Genomic DNA, 20,358 nt, shown 5'->3' with positions numbered 1-20,358 from the left:
TCAGGGAATGGGGTCTCAGAATCTAGACATAGATCAAGATATACAGGCAATTCTTATGTGCTTTAAAACTCACAACCAAATTTCTGAATTATAGAGATGTACAGCATAGATACAGTGCATAGAGTCTGAGGATTGTATGTTTAAGAGAGAGCTTGGGGAAGAAAAGTCAAGATCCAATCAGGAACTAAAATAAAGCATCTGTTTATTCTGATATTCCAAAAGGGCACAGAGCTAGCCCAGACTCACTTAAAATTTACACATACTGCCACCTAATAATCACAGAACTTTCTGGGCTAACATGAAATTTAATACCAAATGGCTCACCTTTGGAATTTGAGAGAGGTTTTTTTCACCCGCTGTGTGAATAAAAATCTCTGAATTCCAGAGGAAAGGGAAGTTCTATATCTTCTACAGTTTTACTTTTCTAGATTAGTTGTGAAATACAGAAATTGAACTACCAGAAAAACAGACTTCAAATAGGAAGTGTACTGTTTTGCTGACTATAAAAACTCCAAAAAACCCTCTACATGAAGAAAATGTTGGATATAGTTCCCAGCATGATTAATGAAATTAAGATTTGCTCCGAGCTGAGCACTCCAAAGTCTGTCCATAACCATCAATTCCTGGATTTCTGAGAATGAGAATTCACTTTGAGATCCTAAATAGGTCACCAAAAACAAACAAAAAAAACATGAGCAGGAAGCCGTGGGCAGAAAAGTTATTTTCCTTTTTTTTTTTTTTTTTTTTTTTTTTATGGCGGCTCGCCAAGTACACAAGGAAGCTATACTCATTCTCTAACTGGTAAAACTGTACCTACTGGTTGTGGGCCCTTGAGCAAACTACTTCATATCTCTGGGCCTCAGCTCTAAATTCAGGATAGTAAAAGCAGCCTAACTCATAGGATTGTTATGAAGAGTTCACTGAGGCAACAGCATAGTGGTTAAGAGGGCAAGTTAGTTTCCTCTAAGATAGGGATGACAGTAGCCCCGACCTCATGACAATGGGCATTTACACGCCAACTTCGCACAGTGGCTAAATACACTAAGCCCTCCACATTCATTATTGTTACTTCTTAATCTACTGTTCTAAGTGTAGCATAAGTACAATCCCCCAAAGCCTTTGATTTGTCCCTCACCCATTACTCCATAGCTAACCTTTCTTTCTACCCTTTGCTGTTCTCATTTTGGGAGTTTTCGCGGTGTGCTAGTGAATCTTAACTACCTCACTTTACCAAGAGGGATGTCTTTCGCCTCTGTTGAATCATGTGGTCAGTAATTTGCTTCAATTCGATTCCATGATGCATCTATATTCTTTAAAATGTCTCAAAATTTCAGGCTTCTATCGCTCTATTTTCTAATGATAAAAGACTTTTTTTGTGGATGGTTTCCCCACTGCCAAGCAATTCTCCAACACCAGCGGGTGTCCTACAACTCAACTCTGATACCCTCTACTCAGAGATAGCATCAGATTAACATATGAAGGGCTCAGTCTCACAAGACTGCCCTCCACTTCAGATGCCAATTGCAAGCCCAGGATGTCACCTGTGCTTCTGATCCACTGGCTATAAATCAGAGGTTCCCACAACCCCCTCTCCTTGGGTTCCATAAATTTGCTAGACTGGCTCACAGAACTAAGGAAATCCATATGCTCACTAGATTACCGATTTATTTCAAAGGATATTAAAGGAGACAATCAATGGCCTGATGAAGAGCCACAGAGAGCGAGATCCTGAACAAAGGAGCTTCTGCCCTTGTAGCTTGGGGCTGGCATGGTGGCAAGAGGAAGTTCTGGTTTCCAACCTGGAAGCTCTTGGAACACTATCCTTTTGAATTTTTATGGAGGCTTCATTACAGCGGCATGATTGATTAAATCACTGGCCATTGGTGATCAGACTCAATTTCCAGCCCCTCTCCTTTCCCAGGAGGTCAGGGGCTGAAAGTTCCAACCCTCTAGGCACATTGGTTGGCTTCACTGGCAACCAGCCCCCATGCTTAGGAGACCTAAGGCTTTCGGAAATGTTGCCTCATTAACATAACAAAAGACACCTTTTATAGCCCTCACCACTTTGAAAATCCCTTGGATCAGCTCTGGGTCAGAAATGGGACAAAGACCAAATACATATTTATTATAAACCACAATATCATACTTTTTCTTATTTTTTATATTCCTAAAGTCATTTCATTAGGATTTTGGGAAGGAAAAGACATATGCTTAAAATGACATCTTGAAATGAAAATATATACATTCTAAGATCCTATCTTTTCTACTTTCTACTTTTTTTTGAGAGTAGGTAAGGGGAGGTAATTCTACCCCTTAATTCTAAGCTATAACATAGCACCATACCTTGTGGTATTTCTGAAACCATAATAAAGGAAACTGTTTTCATGGTTAGTTTCTAGAAAGCTCTTGGGCTTTTTACAAGCTGCCCTAATAACAGGCAGAAAGAAGCCTGGTGAGGCATCTAATTTGACCTACCCAGCAGTAATCTTCCCTGGGAATCTGGCATTAAAGAAAGCTTACATTTGAAAAGGTGGAGCCTACCTGGATAAGCTGCACGTTGGGCCCTACACTCTCCTCATCTTTAACTGCAGGAGTTATAGCCCATAAGTGAGCCTGGTCATCTCCTGTCACGCAGTTTATCAGAGCCATCCCACAGAGATATAGAAGCTCCTTTATATGCTGATATAGACTGATCTCCAAGATATATTATGAGATAAAAAAAGAAGATGCACTGTATGCTATCATTTGTAAAAAGTTTTAAAAGGGCAAAATGTATATACATATTGTTTGTAAACACCTATATTACCTATAGAGGTGGGGGCATAAGAAAGTAGTAACATTGTGATCCATAGGAGGGGAACTGGTCAGATGTGAGTAGGACTAGAAGGAACATTTTTCACTAAAAGTCCTTGCGTACCTTTTGAATTTTGAACCAAGTGAATATACTTCCTATTGAAAAATGAAATTATCAAGTCCTTTATTTTACAGATGGGGAAACTGGAGCCCATTTTATTGATAATAAAGCTAATGTACTCCTTAGTTACTTGAAACCATAACATCTGCTTTTCTTATGAGGCTTCTGTAACTCTAGGCTAACCACGTTCCCCAGCCCTCCCATTTCTCCAGATAGTTTGCAGGGAAGCAGCTAAGCAGGAGGGGTTTCTGAGCTCTACATATCCTGCTTTAGCGGCAAATAACATAGAAGCTCCTGTTTCTCTTGCCCACTCTCACCTTTCTGTATAAAGAAGATCAAGTGCAGAACTACATTCCTCACAAAGGCCTTTAGAAAAGCTTTTATTTGCCTGGTCCGAATAGGACAACTCAAATTTGATATGGCAAACAAACAAACTGAAAAGGTCTTTTAGTTATGCAACGATAGAAGGGCCTAAGTCCAATGGGGAGTGGATCTCCCAGCTACTATACTCCACTTCTCTGGTACCTTTTGTTGTTAGCTAAGCCATATCCTGGTATAAAGCAATCACGAGATGCATCCTTTCTTACTCCTCTTACTGGATCCTTCTGTAGTCTTAGACATACTTCCAATGTGCTAACCATGAAAGCTTAAGTATGGTTTATGCAAAGATCTCAGAATGTTTTATAAACATTGTGATAAGACTGGAGACAGCCCTGGACTGGACATCAGAGGCTCTGAGCTATAGACACAGGTTTGCCATATTTTAGCTAGGGGACATTAAGCAAATCACCTAAACTCAACAGGTACCAGTTCCTTAATTGCAACATGGATATAAAAATACCTATGCTGCCAATCTCAGGATGATGAGGATCAAATAAAATATATCAAAATACTCTCTAATTAGAAGGTATAGTAAATACATTACTATTAATAGCTTTCTTTCTCATGAGAGGACAAAATCTCTGAAAGGGGATGTCCAAGTCACACAGAGGGCTCACTTTCATGTCACTTAAAATATAAAGACTCTCAACAGATTTAAAGAACACTAGCTAGTCAGATACATATATATCTGCAAAGCATTGCTTTAAATGCCTTCTTGTTATAACCAAAGGCAGACAAAGGTCCCCCTTGCTAAACTTTCCATTTGGTTACATTATATAGGATTTCAATCATCTTGATCACAATGGTGTTGTGAAGAATACTGGGAATTAGGTTGGTGTGAGGCAGAAACTAGAAAACATTTTAACTGTTCGTTTCTTACTCCTCCCTCCTTTTAATAAAGGATGACTTAAAGAAAATGCATTGAGAGAATGTAAATGAAAATGAGGAAAGTTGTTCAAAACCTCAGATACAGGCTGCATGGCATGGTGGAAAAGTACTGGGCTAGGAACCAGAGACCTGGGTTCTATACCTGGCTCTTGGGGCTTATTATCTATGACCCAAGGAACTTGGTCTCCTCATTCATTCATTCCTTCATTCTTTCCTTCCAATTTATTGTGTACCTATTGAGTGAAGAAACTAGGATGAAACTTTATCTATTCTCAAGAAGCCCAGTCTAGTGGAGGAGGGACACATACAAATAATTAAAATATAGTATGAGATGTACTAAGATATAGATTATGCACAGGGTTGTGTGGGAACTGACAAAAAAAAAAAGCTATCAGAAAAGGTAGGAGAGAGGAACTGACATCTGCAGGTACATAGCAGCATTCCTCTTTTTTCATTTCATAAACTGAACTACTACATTCTAGATGCTCTAAACTGCTTCAAAATTATATTAACAGTATAGTTCTCTAACACTCTACTACCTATTTGGGGTAAGACTCAAACTGGCTAAAAAAGGTCTGCTAACATTTCACTAGTTGCTAGTGTTTTGCTCTCTTTATGTGTCCCATCCCCCAAATCATTTCTCCTATTTACATTTGTAATGCAGGTTTCCATCTCATTATGCTGTATTGCACAATGTCCTCAGCCTACAAAAGTAGGTTGTATACAAAAACCTAGGGCCTTTGTGTAAAGGAAAAGAGGTAGGGTGGACCCTTCTCAACCCTTTCCTTCTCTGCAGGGTTTTGTATTCCTAAGGATGGGCCCCTCCTCTGTTTGGGGATGTTACCTAAATCATGAAATGATATTACACAAAGCAATGGAACTTCAAAAGCATTTCCTTCCCTGTGCCTACTCTAAGATTCCTTTTGGCATAAACTGCTAATTTTAATGGATTAAGAATCAGACTCTTGCTGACTTCTTATACTTAGTCACAAACTACAGAAAACTCTTGATTTTTTTTGATGGTTTTATTATGCTAAAAGCTGCACATGGGAGTATAAGCAGCAGCAGCCTGCCCTCTCTCCTCCCTTGCTTTTCCCCAATCGCTCCTGGCTTGTCAACTTTAAATGGCAGTTATCTGGGTACTGCCTGGCCACTGACTTATCAGACATCTTCCACTAGTTGAAGTCATCTAGTTGTTGTAAACACTTGCTTTTTCAGTGATAAGTATGTCATCTTTTTGTCTTTTGCAGCATGTCTGGTGAGGAAGGTGAAAAGAAGAATCAAGAGCTGAGAAAACTAGAACAAGCAAAGGAACATACTTAAGGATCAGACACTCTTAAGAGTATGGTATAAATTGTTACCCTTAAAGAAAAGAAGTCATTTAATTTTACTCACATTCAGTCTAAAACATTAATTTTTCTCAATTCAAAATTGAGATCATAATCCAAAGAAAAACTGGACTGAGGTTTCTAGCAGATGAATATCAGTGCCCTAAGTGGTGTTCATCATGCCTTACCTCACTCAATTCTCACATCAACTCCACATTCTAAGAATGATTAGAAAAAAAATGCAGTGGCTACTCCCATGGAGTAGGGCTGAGAAACTTATTTACTTTACCTTGAACACTCCTAAACCATTTGCATTTACAATTAAAAAAATTATTTATTATTTAATTATTTTTATTTTGGCAGTACAGGGGGGAGGTTATTAGGTTTATTTATTTTTAGAGGAGGTACTGGGGATTGAACCAGGACCTTGTGGATGCTAAGCATGCTTTCTACCACTTGAGCTATACCTTCCCCACCATTTGTATTTTCTTTACATCTTTTATTTTTTCATGTCATTTAGAATAAAAGATTCCATTTCCTACTGGGCTAATTACTAACTTGACAGGTTGGCCTTCAAGGTATTTGACAAATATGGCCCTGGTCTCCTTTACAATTTTAATCAACTATTTCCCTATGTGTACTGTTGTCTTAAACTCTTAGCAAACTATTGCACACGACTCTCTTAACCAATTTAACTGATAACACATTAGCTAGGCTATTCTCCAACGTCATGGGAGCAACAATTCTGCTCTCCCTCTCAGTGAAATTGTGTGCTTGTCCAGGGTATCAGTTGTATTTGTTCACAAACCAACTTATGCCAATTATGTTTATTACTGTAAATACATAATTTAATGCAGTATTATGTAAAGCAATGAAGTACAAATGAGAAGAGAAAAACAGCAGCATAGCTACTATTAACTGAGCACTTACTACTTGTCAGGCATTGTTCTAAGTGATGAATTAACTCATATAACCTTCACAAGAACCCTAGGAACGAGACACTATTATTGTGCCTATTTCACAAAGAAGGAGACTGAACAAAGTGCCCAAGGCCAATACAACTGATAAATGGCAAAATCATTTGGCTCCAGAGCTTAAGAATTTAACTGCTATGCTACATAGATTCTCTGTAAGATGTTTCTATGAAAACCAAGTTGAAAGGTTAGGAAAGCTTAGATAAATATGAGTCACACAGATACATATACCTATACTCAACCCTACCTTGCATACAAAAGTAGCCATAGATAAGATACGAGTGTGGCTGTGTTTCAACAAAACTTTATTTACAGAAACAGGCAGCAGGCTTGGACAAGATTTGGCCCTCACACTATAGTTTACAGATCCCTGAGACCCATACTCCAAGAAAAGGCTTATGTTAAAAGAGTGGCAAAAAGATGTTTATGTTTTAAGTTAAAATAAAATGTTTAAGGTCTATGGGCAACTCATATCTGTATGATTCCCTGCTTTAACTAACTTTTTACAGTTAACTTTTTTTTTTTTCAGTTCACCAATTACTGGCCCTAATTGCATCAGATAAAGGGCAACTCCTGTCTTACAAGAAATTTGTGCTTTCCTGCCTTTGTGATTTTGCCAGAGCCACCCCCTCAACTTGAAAAGTCTTACTTCCTCACTTTCACTTGGAATCTCACTCATCTTCAAAGCCCATTATCCAACCTACACCTTTCTCCAAACTATGTAGACCTGATCTCTTCTTCCTTCAAAATTGTACAATCATTAATTTCTACTTATGGGCCTTACTTTGCTGTCTTCCATTATGGCTATTTGTATACTTCAGTTATCCTCACAATTCAACTATAAGCACTTTGAGGACAGAAACAATTACTTACTTATTTCCCTACTCCAGGCAACACCCAGCACAGTGCATTATACATAGCAGATTTTTAGGTGATATTTCTTGAATTGTGTTCTGACATTCTTCTGTTTTCAGTGACTGAACAGAAAGAACACTATACTGACCCCCTAAATCTATATTCAATTCATATCCCTATCACCACACCTAAGATCTAACTTGGTAATAATTTTAAACTATTAATTTTAAAAAGCATTCACCAGAACAGATTCGTACAGGTGTATGTGTATATAAAAATTATCACCCCTGTAGCAATACTGCTGACAATTCTGAAGCAATTATTAAAATTGCTGCTTTCTGGTTAATCTTCAGGGGGGTCAGTACATTATATAAATATACCCAAAAGCTGTATATGTATGCAAAACAAACAAATAAAAATGCTTTATTCAAACCCGAGATCAGGGTTGTGACCATTTATCTCTGTATCCCCAGCAGTACTACTTAATAGAGGTCTGGGAGAGTTTAGGGAGTCTGGACTAAGTGCAGAGTGAGTTAGAAGGGCTGCGATGGGAATTCAGGTTTCCTGATTCTTAGTCCAATATTCTAATTTAGGAAGACAGTGGCTTTTTAGGTGCAGTTCAAAGCCTGAAAGGCTGAGGGAGCCTCCCCACTGTCTTCCCCTTCCTCATACTGCCAGTCAGAACCAGCAGCTGTGTTCCCACAATGGTAATCTGGGCCTACATATCTGTGGTGTCTCCATCACCAAAAAGGCTGATCCAGATTTTAGCATTTCTGCCTATCTAGAAAGATAACTTAAACACCCTGGATAAAAACACTCCCAAATCAGGAACGTAAGATAAGTGCTCAATGTTCCCCTCTAGAAATTTTGAAAAGCACTGCTCAGATGTTTCAATGCTAGAATGGCAACCACCAGTACTGGGGAAAGGAGGAAGAAAGAGCTATGTTACTTGTGCAGCTCTTTTTTTTTTTTTTTCCCTGAGAGGTAGCCAAACTCTAAAGAGAGCTACTACAAAGGGTTCCCAGTTCCAGTGCTTAGATTCCAGTTGCATCATTGCTTTAACACTGTCAGCCTTCACTGCTTTAACCATCTTAATCTGTAAAATAAACACAGGAAGCAGACAACAGGCCTATCCTTCAGTTCAACAGAGGAATACTTTACTCACAAAAATTAGACCTACATATAGACCTAGCTATCCCATTCCTCTCTTTCCCCTCCCTTAGAGCTTTAAACAACAGTAAAATCATTTTCAATTAACCAAAGAGACTAAGCAACTCAGACAGTTCACATCCAGTACAGTATTTTTATCTTTCTGGAAGCTACATATAAAAGGCAAGAACCATTGCTGGGCTCTCTGGGTTACACAGGAATAAATATTCTAAGAGAGTAAATTAAGGAATAAGGGGACAAGGATGAATTGCATTACTCAGTCTAACAAAGAATTAATGAGAACTCATTATGGGCAAGAAGGCACAGTGCTCTGTGACACAGGAGACACCAAGAAGAATAAAACTGTCACCGTCCTTGAGGAGCTTGCAATTTAGTAGACACACACAGACTATATTTATTATTTATTACAGCAGAACAAGGTAAGTGCCAAGAGGTATGAAGTCTCTGGGAGGGAGCTACCAATCACTTCACTTTGATTTCATGCTAACAGATCAAAACATCCAGGTAAGGGACACCTGTTGTACTAATCTGATTGAGAGGAGAGGCCCTGAGTGAAAGAACTCGTGAGATCTATGGAAACGGATGCTACAATGGGATATTATCTGCTTTTGCATACCTCCACCAGGCCAGGCCTACCTGGAGATTGTCCCAGGAATTACACCAGGTTAACCAAGGAAGTACTTATATACGACGTAGAGAGGGTGGAAACTAGAGGCAGAGAAGTCGAAAACAATTAATGTTGACTTAAGTCTGTGGCAGGAAGACTAAGCAAAACCCAGGCCAAGTTTGGAGCTGGGGATTTTCAGCTTTTACAGTCTCCTCCTTTCTGTCACCCACCTCCAGAATATCCCAGCCCTCCTGCACGTCACCTGGATAGGTGGACTCTAGGGAGGGGACTTTTCTCAAGATGTATGCCACAGTAGCAATAACCACTCTGTAAAGGCACACAGTGCTTAAGAGGCTCATAAGGTTATTGTTGACCCGGCAGCTTGCTAAGTCCCAAATCAAGAGACCAGGACTCCAGCCCCAGTCTGCCCTTTACTCTGTGTGACCTCGGGCTAGTCATCCAAGTGCTGAGTTCTTCTCTCTCCCTATCTGTAAATTCTGGGATTAGGGGGAGACTGGGATTGAATTCAATGACCTCTGAGGTCGAAAAGCTTCTTGACCAGCGGGAACATGGAAACACTGGACAAATAGCCCGTTGAATAAATAGAGTTCGGCCACAGGGTAGAAGTGGTAGGGGGATCAGGCCCGTTTTACAGACGGGGAAACTGAGACACGGAACACCTTGCCCCAAGGTCACTCCAGCTTTGTCACTGTAGGGGCCAGGCCGAAAGCTCAGGTCTCCAGACCTCCACTCCCGGGCCGTTTCTCCTCTCGCCGAGCTGAGAAGAGTGGCGTGGCAGGTCCTCGTCCCGGAGGGGAAAGGACTCTGCTCTCGCCAGGGTTGCGAGAGGGGAGAGAGAGAGATCTTACCTTACCAGATCGAGTCCCGCCACCGGAGCTTCCCTCTCAGACCCTTAACCCGTCACTCCCCCACGACTCCTGCGAAGCCCCCTCGACTTCTGCCCGCAGAAGACCGCCACCGAAGCCGCCGATTCCCGCCCCTACTCCGCCCTCGGCCTAGCTGCCAATCGCCGCGCAGAATTTCGGGCTGGCTAAGCCTTTCGCCACGCGGCGTGCCTCCCACGCCAGGTCCTCTCATTTGCCTTTGCTCCGCCTCCAGAACCTAGTCTCCTCCTGGCCCGCTAACCGTGCGAGAGTTCGTCCTGCCGGAAAGCAGCACGCCGCCGCGGCATTTCACGACGTCGGCGGTGAGAGGCCCTGGAAACCTCCGACCTCCTCCCGAAGCAGGGCGAGGGCTAGCCAGCGCGATGTTCGGTGCGGGCGACGAAGACGACACCGACTTCCTCTCGCCTAGCGGCGGGTGAGTGACGGAAGCGTGGGGCAGAGGGCGTGGCTGAGAGAGCCTGGCATACGGTCGGAGGGGTCGCTCTCTCATCAGATCTCTTCCCAACTTCCGGGTCCGGACCCTTATCACATTCGCGTGCTCTGCAGGTCTCAGAATCCTGGCAGAGCTCGAAACTGCGGAGTCTTTCCACCTGAATTCTGCACCTGACATCTCCCCCGGCATCTCTTCACCTTTTTCTTTCTGGGTCACAGTTTCTTCTTCTGAGAAATGGGGGTGATTGTTGATGAAAATACCTTTCTCAGACTTTTTATGAGTCAGCTGGGGCTGATAATGAGACTTTCTCCTCCGAGGACAAGGCAGTCAAACTTCAGAATTGACCCTTGTGTGTCAGCTTCAGCATCCTGCAAGGCCTAGCTCGGATGTCACGTATTTGGTGCTCTCCCTTCTCCCACGACTTCAGGCAGAATAAATTGCTTTCTCTTCATTATTCCCACAGTTAGGGGTGTCTATCTTTGCACACCAAATCTACTAGATTATAAGCCTTAGCAGGACAGGGAGTGCTTATGTTGTTAATCTCTGGTCTAGCACTCAGTACAGTACCTGGGACATAGCGAGTGCTCAGAAGGTGCCTGTTGAGTGAATAATAGCTGTGAAATTGCACTCCAAAGCTTAAAACCAATGTAAGAAACTTAAGTTGCTATCCCCTGTCCCCAGTAATTGTATATTCCAGCCTGCAGTCCAGGTCTTCAAGAGGCAGGGCTTTGTCTCTTCCAGTAATCCAGTAAAATTTGCCTGAAAAGGCAGAACACAAGCCTTTTCCCTTGTGTGGTGTCAGCAGACACCTTGACTCCCTTCCGACTTGAAAGCTGCCAAGTTCTGATCCTTGCAGGGCCTCTCTTCGAACATTTATTTAACCAATTTCAGAATGTACTGAAGAATGATGAATACACTAACATGCACTCGTTCTACTAAATGCTTAGAGGTTATAAAGATGATTAAGCTACTCTGTCTGCTCTCAAGTTGTTTCTAGTCCTGGTGGAGAGTTCAGTGCATGGGTGACATAAAATGACACTGGCTCTCTTTTGGTCTTAAATAGGATCTTTGACTTACACTGTGACTAGCTTAATATTAGCCACCCTCAGTTCTCTCTTCACTCTCACCACCCTGTTCCACCCCTACCCCAACTTTGGATGGCCTATATCCACATAGTTCCTCCTTGGGTTCTTTCAATTGCTCAGTTTCAGGGTTAAGCAGTGCTTTGATTCCTTTTTTCCCTGTTCCACCCAAAACAGTTACTGAAATTTCCACACAGTCCAGCTTGTTGCTGTTGACTGTGTAGTCAGTCATTTGAATTAATGTTTTTTCATACAAACCTGTTTTGTATATGGCTGTGCCTTTTGAAAATCTGCAAGATATACTTTAAATTCAAGTTCTAGAGGGAAGTCTAAATGAATGTCCCAGTTTTCATGCAACAAGAAGTACATTGCTGACTAGAAATTCCTGACCGGGTAATGACAGTCATGTGCTCTTCTCCAGGTTCCTGGCCTAAGATAAGTTTTTGGTGGCTCAGCTATTCTAATTTCCTGTGCAGGATTCTCAAGGAGCTGCGACACTAGTTCTCAGCATGAGACTGTGCTCACAAACATGAACAGCTAATAGAATGATAAGAGGCTTAGTAAACAAAGTTACACAGATAATTTATTTCTGTTCCCAGTAATAACCAGAAAAACCAAATCAAGTTTAAGACTGAGAATATAGACATTTTTTACCACCATTTCCTGATTCAACTATTCCTCCTTTGTCTTTCTCTAAGGAAGTAGAACATATGACAGTGAGCTCTGCAGCTACTCTTCAGTTCCTCTTTTACTGCTGTAATTTACTGTAAATATACTTGATTGATAATTTTCAAGTATTTTGACTTCAATATGTGACTCTCTTGATTCCATATAAGATAGTCAATCCTAATAGAAGTGGGAGTATCAGTGGCTGTGTAGACAATTGGTAATCTGTGTTAGAAGTTTTCAGGCCTCTTAAAGTCCATGGTTAACCTAGAAGTAGTAACCAGGAGAATCAGGAGACTTGCTTTGTTCTTATTGTTGTTACTATAGCAACCCTTTCCCAACATGGACACTCGGGGAAAGAAAAGTCAAGGTTGATACCCAGTTTTCAGTTTTGGTTGTGGATGTTTGCAGAAAAGGATTAACATAGTAGACCTGAGACCGTTATTCTCAGAAAACCCCTCTCACAAGGTTGGCACTTGGCTAGCAGCTAGAAACTCAATTGGTAAATAGTTCCCCACACTGATATAAAGCTTTCCACAAATGATAAGAATGGCTCACTGTGCCTAAACTATTTGTACAAATGATATGGTTTATACTGAACCTTCTGGGAGTCTAGAATTTTGGTACATGCTGGAAGGTTTCTGTGTGACTAGCCCACAATGAAAAACCTTGGGCACTGAGTGTCTAATGAGCTTTCCTTTCAGACCACACTGACATGTTGTTAAAACTCACTGCTGGAGGAATGTAACATGTCCTGGATCGCTCTACTGGGAGAAGACTCTTGGAAGTTTGCTCCTGGTTTCTTCTGGACTTTGCCCCAGTGTGCCTTTTCCCTTTGCTGATTTTGCTGTGTATCTTTTCCTTATAATAGATCTTAGTCCTGAGTGCAACTATATGCTGAGTCCAGTGGGTCCTTCTAGCAAATCACTGAGCCTGGGGTGGTCGTGAGGACTCTGACACAAAATATCGTTCATCAGGAAAGCGAGCACAAGAGCAAGAACAGGTTTTGCCGGGACAGTGGGCATTGGAAGATAGGAGTTCTGGTTTGGACATACTGCATTTGTGTTACCTATGAATGTCTGTGTTGTCTGGCACTCAGGAGCAAATTGTGGGTTAGGCACACACATTTGAGCATCATCAGCGCTTGGACAGTACTGATATCAAGGTAAAGAAATTGGAATGCCAAGGGAGAGAGAGTAGGAAATCCTGGGGGCATGGATATTTAAAGATTGGGCAAAGGAAGAAGAGTCCAAGGAGTTAAATGAGGAGCCAGAGAGATGGAAAGACAATAGGAGAGGGATCCTACTAACATTTATTGATGTCTTATCTGGGCCAGTCCCTCCTCCCACCCCTGCAGGTATCCCCACAGAAGTCAAAAGAAGAGTTTGTTTAAAGAAGAACAAATTAGTTGACAGTGTAAAAGGGCAGCACAAAGACTAAATAAGACAAGGACCGATAAACTGTGTTTGTCAATAAAGAGGTTCTCTGACTTGAGCAAGAGCAGTTTCAGTGGAATGGTTGAGGCATAAGATTCATCACAAGGGATGATAAAAGAATGGTTCTGCTTGTTAGATGATATCATAAATGGGATATGTTTCATGGAGTAAGTTTGTATTACAATTTTACTTCAATGTAATAAACTATAAAAAAAAAAAAGGAAACTGTGACTTGCTAAAGGCAAGAATTTGTGGCTTGAAGAGACCATAGAAAGCCTCTAGACTAATCATCTGAGGTCCAGAAAGAAGAGATGCCTTGACCAAAGTCCTGTGGATGGACAAGGCCAGCTGATGCTGCTCAGATCAGAAATACAGTCTTTATTTCCAAGACACTTAGGTGCCATTTCCAGTATTGAATGGTGGGATTTATAGTCAAGAAGGTATTTGTTCAAAGTTAGAGGGTGAGCAGTTTTTATAAAACTGGTTCCAGGTTTGAGATATGTCAAATTAAATGTCATTTTAATTTTCTACTAACAGTGCCAGATTGGCTTCTCTTTTTGTACTGGATCAAGCAGCTGCTGGCCATGGAAATGAATTCTTCCAGTACACAGCCCCAAAGCAGCCTAAGAAAGGCCAAGGAACAGCACCAACAGGTAAGTTAAGAGATTAAGGTTGTCCCCTAACAGGTTAGTTGGAATAGTAAACAAAAGTGACATGCCAGGTCTTCCATCCTAACCAGTCTGACCAAGCTCACCACCAGTGGTGAATGCTATTCTGAGATCCTGAATTCTGACAGCTAGCAAGTACGCTCTTTTTGGGAAACTGATAGAGGAAGATGACAGGCAAGCTCTTTTGCCCCGTGTGGACACCACTCTCCAAAACTCTGTCCAGGGCCCTCTAAGTAGGCACTGCCCAATGTTTTGGCAAGAAGGAAGAGCTACTTTTCATGGCTTTCACCTGAATGGGTTAGATATATGCTGACAGTGAATTTTTCCCCACTAGACAGTGATGGCCAGTGCTGTATTCCTTGTACCTTTCATCATGATGGACACAAGAAATATTAATGAACGTTTTTTAATGAAAGGAGAGAAAGGGGATCTAATATTTCTAAAATGCCTGGTATGGGTCTGGTCTAAGGTGCTTTAGCTAGATTGTCTTATGTAATTCTTACAATTCTATGAAACACGTTAGACTACTACCACTTTAGAGGCTCAGAGAGGTGTAGGGACTTGGTTAAGGTCGTACAGCAGTAAGTGAGAGAGTTGAAATTTGAGCCCTGATCTGACTCGCTTGAAAGTTTTTCTGTCCTCCTCTACATTTTGCTGTCTTTGTGTAAGAATCCGAAAAGGAGTTGAGCGACTGATAGAAACAGCCCAGAGCAGAACAGCTGGTAAGGTCCATCAAATTAAATATTTTTGAATGAAGATGAAAGTATTGAGTGTCTTTTACATGCTAGGCACAGTGCTGGCACTGAGGATGTTGTTAGGATATTTAGTGTTGAATAGTTGCAGTAGATACCATATGGCCCATAAAGTCTAAAATATTTGGCCCTTTACAGGCAATGTTTGCTAACCTGCGCTCTAAATCTTACCTGTCATTTTTTGGCAGCTTTGCTGTGGATTGCTGGTTCTGTTCCCCAAGCCATAATTTAATGAGATTTCTAGTAGGCTATGCCTTTGCATTTCCTCTGGCACACCTCTTCATCAGCAGTGTGCTTCTGACTCAGTTTAAAGTGGTTGAGTTAACAAATGTGGATAAAAACAAACAACCTCAGTTCCCACCCAGTGAAGTAATTTGATTTTTTAAAAGCAGGAAACAGCAACAAATATGAGTTAATTATACTTTTAGAGGGAAATTATAGAGGTATTCCAACTTAAAAATTGCCTGTACGATCTTATTAGGCATTTACAAATAAAATATAAACCAACAATGCAGGGGACCCTTTCTGTTTAAGGGATATTTATACAAGAAGTCTTTATAGGACAGGACATGGCTGCAGCATAGTTCTGGAAAAGCTGCAGATCTTTATAAAAACAGAGCAGCTAGATAAAAAAAGGTAAACCTATGGATAATATTTAAAACAAAACCAATTGAAGAGGTATTCTCTTGGAGATCATCTTTGTAAGTGAAGTAAGCCAGAAAGAAAAAGAAAAATAACATATGCTATCACTTATATGTGGAATCTGGAAAAAAAAAAGATGCAAATGAACTGATTTACAAAACGGAAACAGACTCAGACGTAGAAAACATATGGTTGCTAGAGGGGAAGAGGGTGGGAAAGGATAAATTAAGAGTTTGAGATTTGCAGATACTAGCTACTATATATAAAATAGATAAACAACAAGTTTATACTGTATAGTACAGGGAACTATATTCAATATCTTGTAGTAACCTATAATGGAAAAGAATATGAAAACAAATATATGTATGTATATGTATGACTGAAACAAATTATTGCTGTACACCAGAAATTGACACAACATTGTAAACTGACTATACTTAAATTTAAAAAAAATTTAAAAAAAATGAAAATACAAGCAGGCATGGACAAGCCACTAATGGCCTGAAGGCTTGCATGATATCAACATTTGCGTAGGAGAGAACAAGGAAGCAATGGGAGAATATCTGAATCTGAGAATGGGAGAACCCCAAAATAGCCAAGAGACGCTCATGGGAAGTATGGCAGGCCAGGCTGAAACTGCAAAGCATCTTGCCTGTTTTGGTTGTGGGTAAGTATAAGGGGTTGGTGATGGGGAATAGAAGAACTGGAGCAGTGTTGCTCTTATGGGCTTGTGAAGGTCACCGTGGTGATCTTACAGGAGAGGTCCCCACCCTGGGGAGGACCTGCAGGGAGTAGAATTAAAATTCGAGGATAGGAATATTAGAAGTGAAGGAGAGAAGATCCAGATAAAAATAGAGCTAGAAATAGAATCAGGAAGTCTCAGGAGGAAGCCACCCGTTTTAGAACTCTATATGACAACAAAAGTGAGTTCTATGAAGTTAGGAAAGATACCCTGAACCATGCCTGTGTCTAAAAGTTCAGAAAAGCAAATTTCACATTAAGAAAGTTGAGTAGAAGGCTATGAGAGTCAAACTCCATGAAAAGTTATTTTAAGAACAAGGAAAAGAATAATATCCCTACAGTGAGAGCTCTATTCTCTGAGAATGTTTCTTACTGAATAGATCAAAACTGCCACCACCTGTTATCATTAGGAAACTGATGTAAGACATGAAATGAGAATTACAAAAATCTCAGTAGTAAGTGATAGCACTCAGGCAAGAATTAGAGATGTCAGAAAAATTATTTCAGAAGTGAAGACTAAACTAGAAGGAACACAAGAATAAACACAATAGATTATGCCTTAAGAGAAATAGAAAGTTAACAGGAGGAAATTTTTAAAATAAGAAATAAAAAATTTAAGAGATTAAAAGTTTACAAAAGAAAGTGACAAATACTGGAGATAGCAAAGGAGATCCAACATATGGATCCACTTCCAGGGCGTTAAGTAGAGAGGTAAGCGTGTACAGGGAGAAGCTGAACTAACCTGAGGGAGGCTGCTAGGCTGACCTTGGGGAGACAGTAATTTTTCTTAGTGTTTCACATTTGGCCTGATAACCTAACTCTGGCCTTAGTTTCTTTATTTTCGGTCACACAATGCGTATCAGGAGAAAAGATTTATTGTAGCTTTACATACAACGGGAAAGTACTGATTGAATTAAAAACTGTGTTGTAGGTTTTTGCAAAATAGTAAGGAAAATATGAAAATAAGCAACAACATAAAATGGGCAATTCATCAAAACAAAACAAAATTAATGGCCAGTACAAATCTATAGAAAATGTTAAATTTCTGCTTCCCTGTAAATCAATAAATGCAAATAAAAGGAACAGTAAGATGGCATCCCCCTTTCCCTAATGCTCCCCACCCAGTGATAAAGATTTAGAAAGATAACCTCCTCCTGTTGGCAGGCATGCAAAACCGGCATACCACAGCGCTGGTGGGAGTGTAAACCGGTAATGGCATTTCTCAAGGGCCTTTGGGCAGGTTGTAACAGAACCTTGAAATTTCTTACATTCCTTCACCCCATAATTCCACCTTTAGGAATTTATTCTGAGAAGGTAATCAGAGATACATATAAAAATGTGCATTTTAAGGATGTTCATCATAGTATTATTTATCATAGAGAAAAACAGGAAGCAGCCCAAAGAAATGTCAAACAATAGGAAATTGGGTGAATTCTAGTAGGGTCAATATAGTGTTTTATATAACCATCAAAAAGCATTTGTATGACTATTTTGTCTTTGTTTGAGAGACTGTTTTGAAGAGTATAAGGAGATGCTTATAATAACTGAGAACAGGAGATTGTCAAATCATATTAGTTTTGTTTTTAAAAAGATAAAAAAACTGCAAAGTTTATGTGTCTAGAAAAGGACTAGGAATAAATGCATCAATTATTAATGTTGATTTTTGGATGGTGAGATTACAGGGCATTTTTATTTTCTTTATGTGTTTCTGTATTTGCTAAGTTTTCTACAATGTACATGTACTCTATAATCAGGGGAAAATATGTCAATGTTTAAAAAAAATTCAACCAAGTAAGTTTTAAAGATCTTACTGGCTGTGTTCAGTGACTCCTGAATTGAGTGGCATCCACTTTAGCAGATAGAAGCTCTGCAGAGCTATACAAAATGAAGGTCTTTTGCAGGCATAATAGAGTCTAGTGTAACACTAGCAGCAGTGAGTTGGTTATTACAAGGTTACTTTCCTTTAGGGGATGACAGAGGTCTATCAGGAAGATTACCTAACTAGTGCTGATCAGATCATTCATGATTGTCTGGTTTAAGGTTCCATTTCTGGGAGGGCCCAAACTGTAATTATGTTAAGTCTCATTTTGATGTGGTAGGGCTTATGCTAAGTGACTCCATTTTGGGCCTGTTGTCTTGTTTTTAACAACAACAAAAAGAATCAAACAAGGATACTTTTGGAAATAAGTTATTAGTTGCTGTATCCATGCCCATGCCCGTGTTCTCACTATTCCATCAACAGATTCATGTGGTGAGTATAAATATGTGATTTACTCGAAGCATGCTATTTTAAAATGTTAGTGTTACTTGATGCCACTGGGAAAGTAAAGTAATGGCTATAATCTGAATATCATAAATTTTCTCCCCCAGAAGTAAGGGAAGGGAGAACTACTTTATTTTTGTTTATTATAGCTGTCAGAAATATTGGAAGGAGAAAAGAAAGTGTATGGAATGTGGCCTTGCTTCTTGTCTGGCCCGAAAGCTTGTTTGGCGTGGAGTCCTGGCTTCCAGTCCTGGGCTTGCTACTGTCATCGTGTAAGACACTTGGGTGCTTAGGGCTTCAGTTTCCTCATCCCCAGGCAAGGACATAGGGCTGTTTTATGGATTAAATGAGGACCGTGGTCATGAAAGTGCTGTACCACTAACTACAAAGTTAGAAGAAGATTTTGAAGCTACTTTAATGGTTAAAAATCAGTTTCAAGCAAGAAATGAATGACAACTTTGTTTTCTCCTTTATCTTCAGGAAATCAGGTGACACCAAAAACAGCACCCACCACAACAGGCACTTCCACAGTATTGGTTGCAACAGCAGTCTATGCATATCGTTAGTAAGTAGTTGAGAAGGAGAGCTTTCTGAAGGATGGGGCGGGGTGGGGTAACCTCCCGTCTTTTCACAATAAGCCTCTCTATTGGTTGCCAAATAGCTGCTCAGCTGCTCCCTAGACAAAGTATCAGTAATGCTCCTTGATATTTCAGTTGGAGAATTTGGCACGGAAAACACTGAATACTGGTATTACTCTTGTATACTCTCTCTGGGAAGTGCTTATACCCTCAGCAGCAGCCTTTTTAAGCACTCAAAGCCACTCCCCTGAGATACCATGAATAGTAGATAGTTAAAGAGTAAAGAAGTTGGGTAAGAGCTTTAAATTATAAGCTGCTCACCTCTGTCCCTTCTAGAGGCTGAATGATTAGAGTCCCTACTTCTGTGTGGCAGACAAGCTGATTCTACTTAGTTGAAGGAAGTATTAACACTTAGTTTTCTTGTTTCTCTAGCACAAATGGTCAATATGTAAAGCAGGGCAAATTTGGTGCCGCAGTCCTAGGAAATCACACATCCAGAGAGGTGAGAATGCTTCCCCTTGTCTCATGTATATTCAGGTGTTCTAGATCATACCAATGAGCTGATTTTTATTCGAGCTTGCCTGATGTCTTGTATATTGGAGGATTAGAATGATTGCACTGAATGTGAATTTCTAATATTAGATATATAATAACATTTGTAGTCACATTTTGCTTACTATTATGCACTAAAATCTAAGCAGCCACTCAACATCTTTAAGTTTGACCTTTGTGATGTGGATCTAGTTTAAGAATCTGGAGCGTTTTAGAGTAAACCATTTACCAAGGACATCCTTTTGTTAGGTAATAACAACACTTAGTGTACTACTGACAGCATGACCAGTGTTTAACCTTTGAAAGTTTGGAAAATTGGGCGGTTGATCACACAGCAGAATACTGGTTTGAGTCAATAAGATGTGGTTAGAAGCCCAGAGGCGAATTTCCTTGTGTGGCTTGCATCTAGCTTCAAATTCTGCTCCAGAAAGTTTTGAAGTATGCGTAAGAAATAATAGAATTTCAGAGGTCCAGAAAACATAGAGTCCATGCACCTTAGAGACTCTGACATACTGAGAGATAA

The 20,358-nt window shown here is 40.3% G+C and overlaps 2 protein-coding genes across 4 annotated transcripts in view; one reads left to right on the top strand and one right to left on the bottom strand.

The window, feature by feature from the left end:
• SLC31A1 (solute carrier family 31 member 1) overlaps positions 1-10,195 on the bottom strand; it is a 39,343-nt gene extending 29,148 nt beyond the window's left edge. The window contains exon 1 of one of the 2 annotated variants that reach the window (XM_032478215.1): positions 9,987-10,195. The gene's annotated coding sequence lies outside the window, so the exon portion shown is untranslated. Of the gene's footprint in view, positions 1-9,146; positions 9,171-9,986 lie in introns of those variants that run through there. The other variant, XM_032478216.1, reaches the window with a different exon arrangement.
• An 87-nt stretch (positions 10,196-10,282) lies between these two features.
• Positions 10,283-20,358, top strand: part of FKBP15 (FKBP prolyl isomerase 15) — a 45,935-nt gene continuing 35,859 nt past the window's right edge. For both annotated transcript variants that reach the window (XM_014557520.2, XM_006182587.3), the window contains exons 1-4: positions 10,283-10,437; positions 14,177-14,292; positions 19,186-19,270; positions 19,716-19,785. In XM_014557520.2, coding sequence (XP_014413006.1) covers positions 10,385-10,437; positions 14,177-14,292; positions 19,186-19,270; positions 19,716-19,785 — 324 coding nt within the window. In that variant the 5' untranslated portion in view covers positions 10,283-10,384. The remainder of the gene's footprint in view (positions 10,438-14,176; positions 14,293-19,185; positions 19,271-19,715; positions 19,786-20,358) is intronic.

The sequence above is a fragment of the Camelus ferus genome, chromosome 4 (genome assembly GCF_009834535.1).
Source record: "Camelus ferus isolate YT-003-E chromosome 4, BCGSAC_Cfer_1.0, whole genome shotgun sequence".
NCBI classification, from domain to species: domain Eukaryota; kingdom Metazoa; phylum Chordata; class Mammalia; order Artiodactyla; family Camelidae; genus Camelus; species Camelus ferus.
The sequence above is the reverse complement of the archived record's forward strand: the minus strand, read 5'-3'. Positions and strand labels throughout refer to the sequence as shown.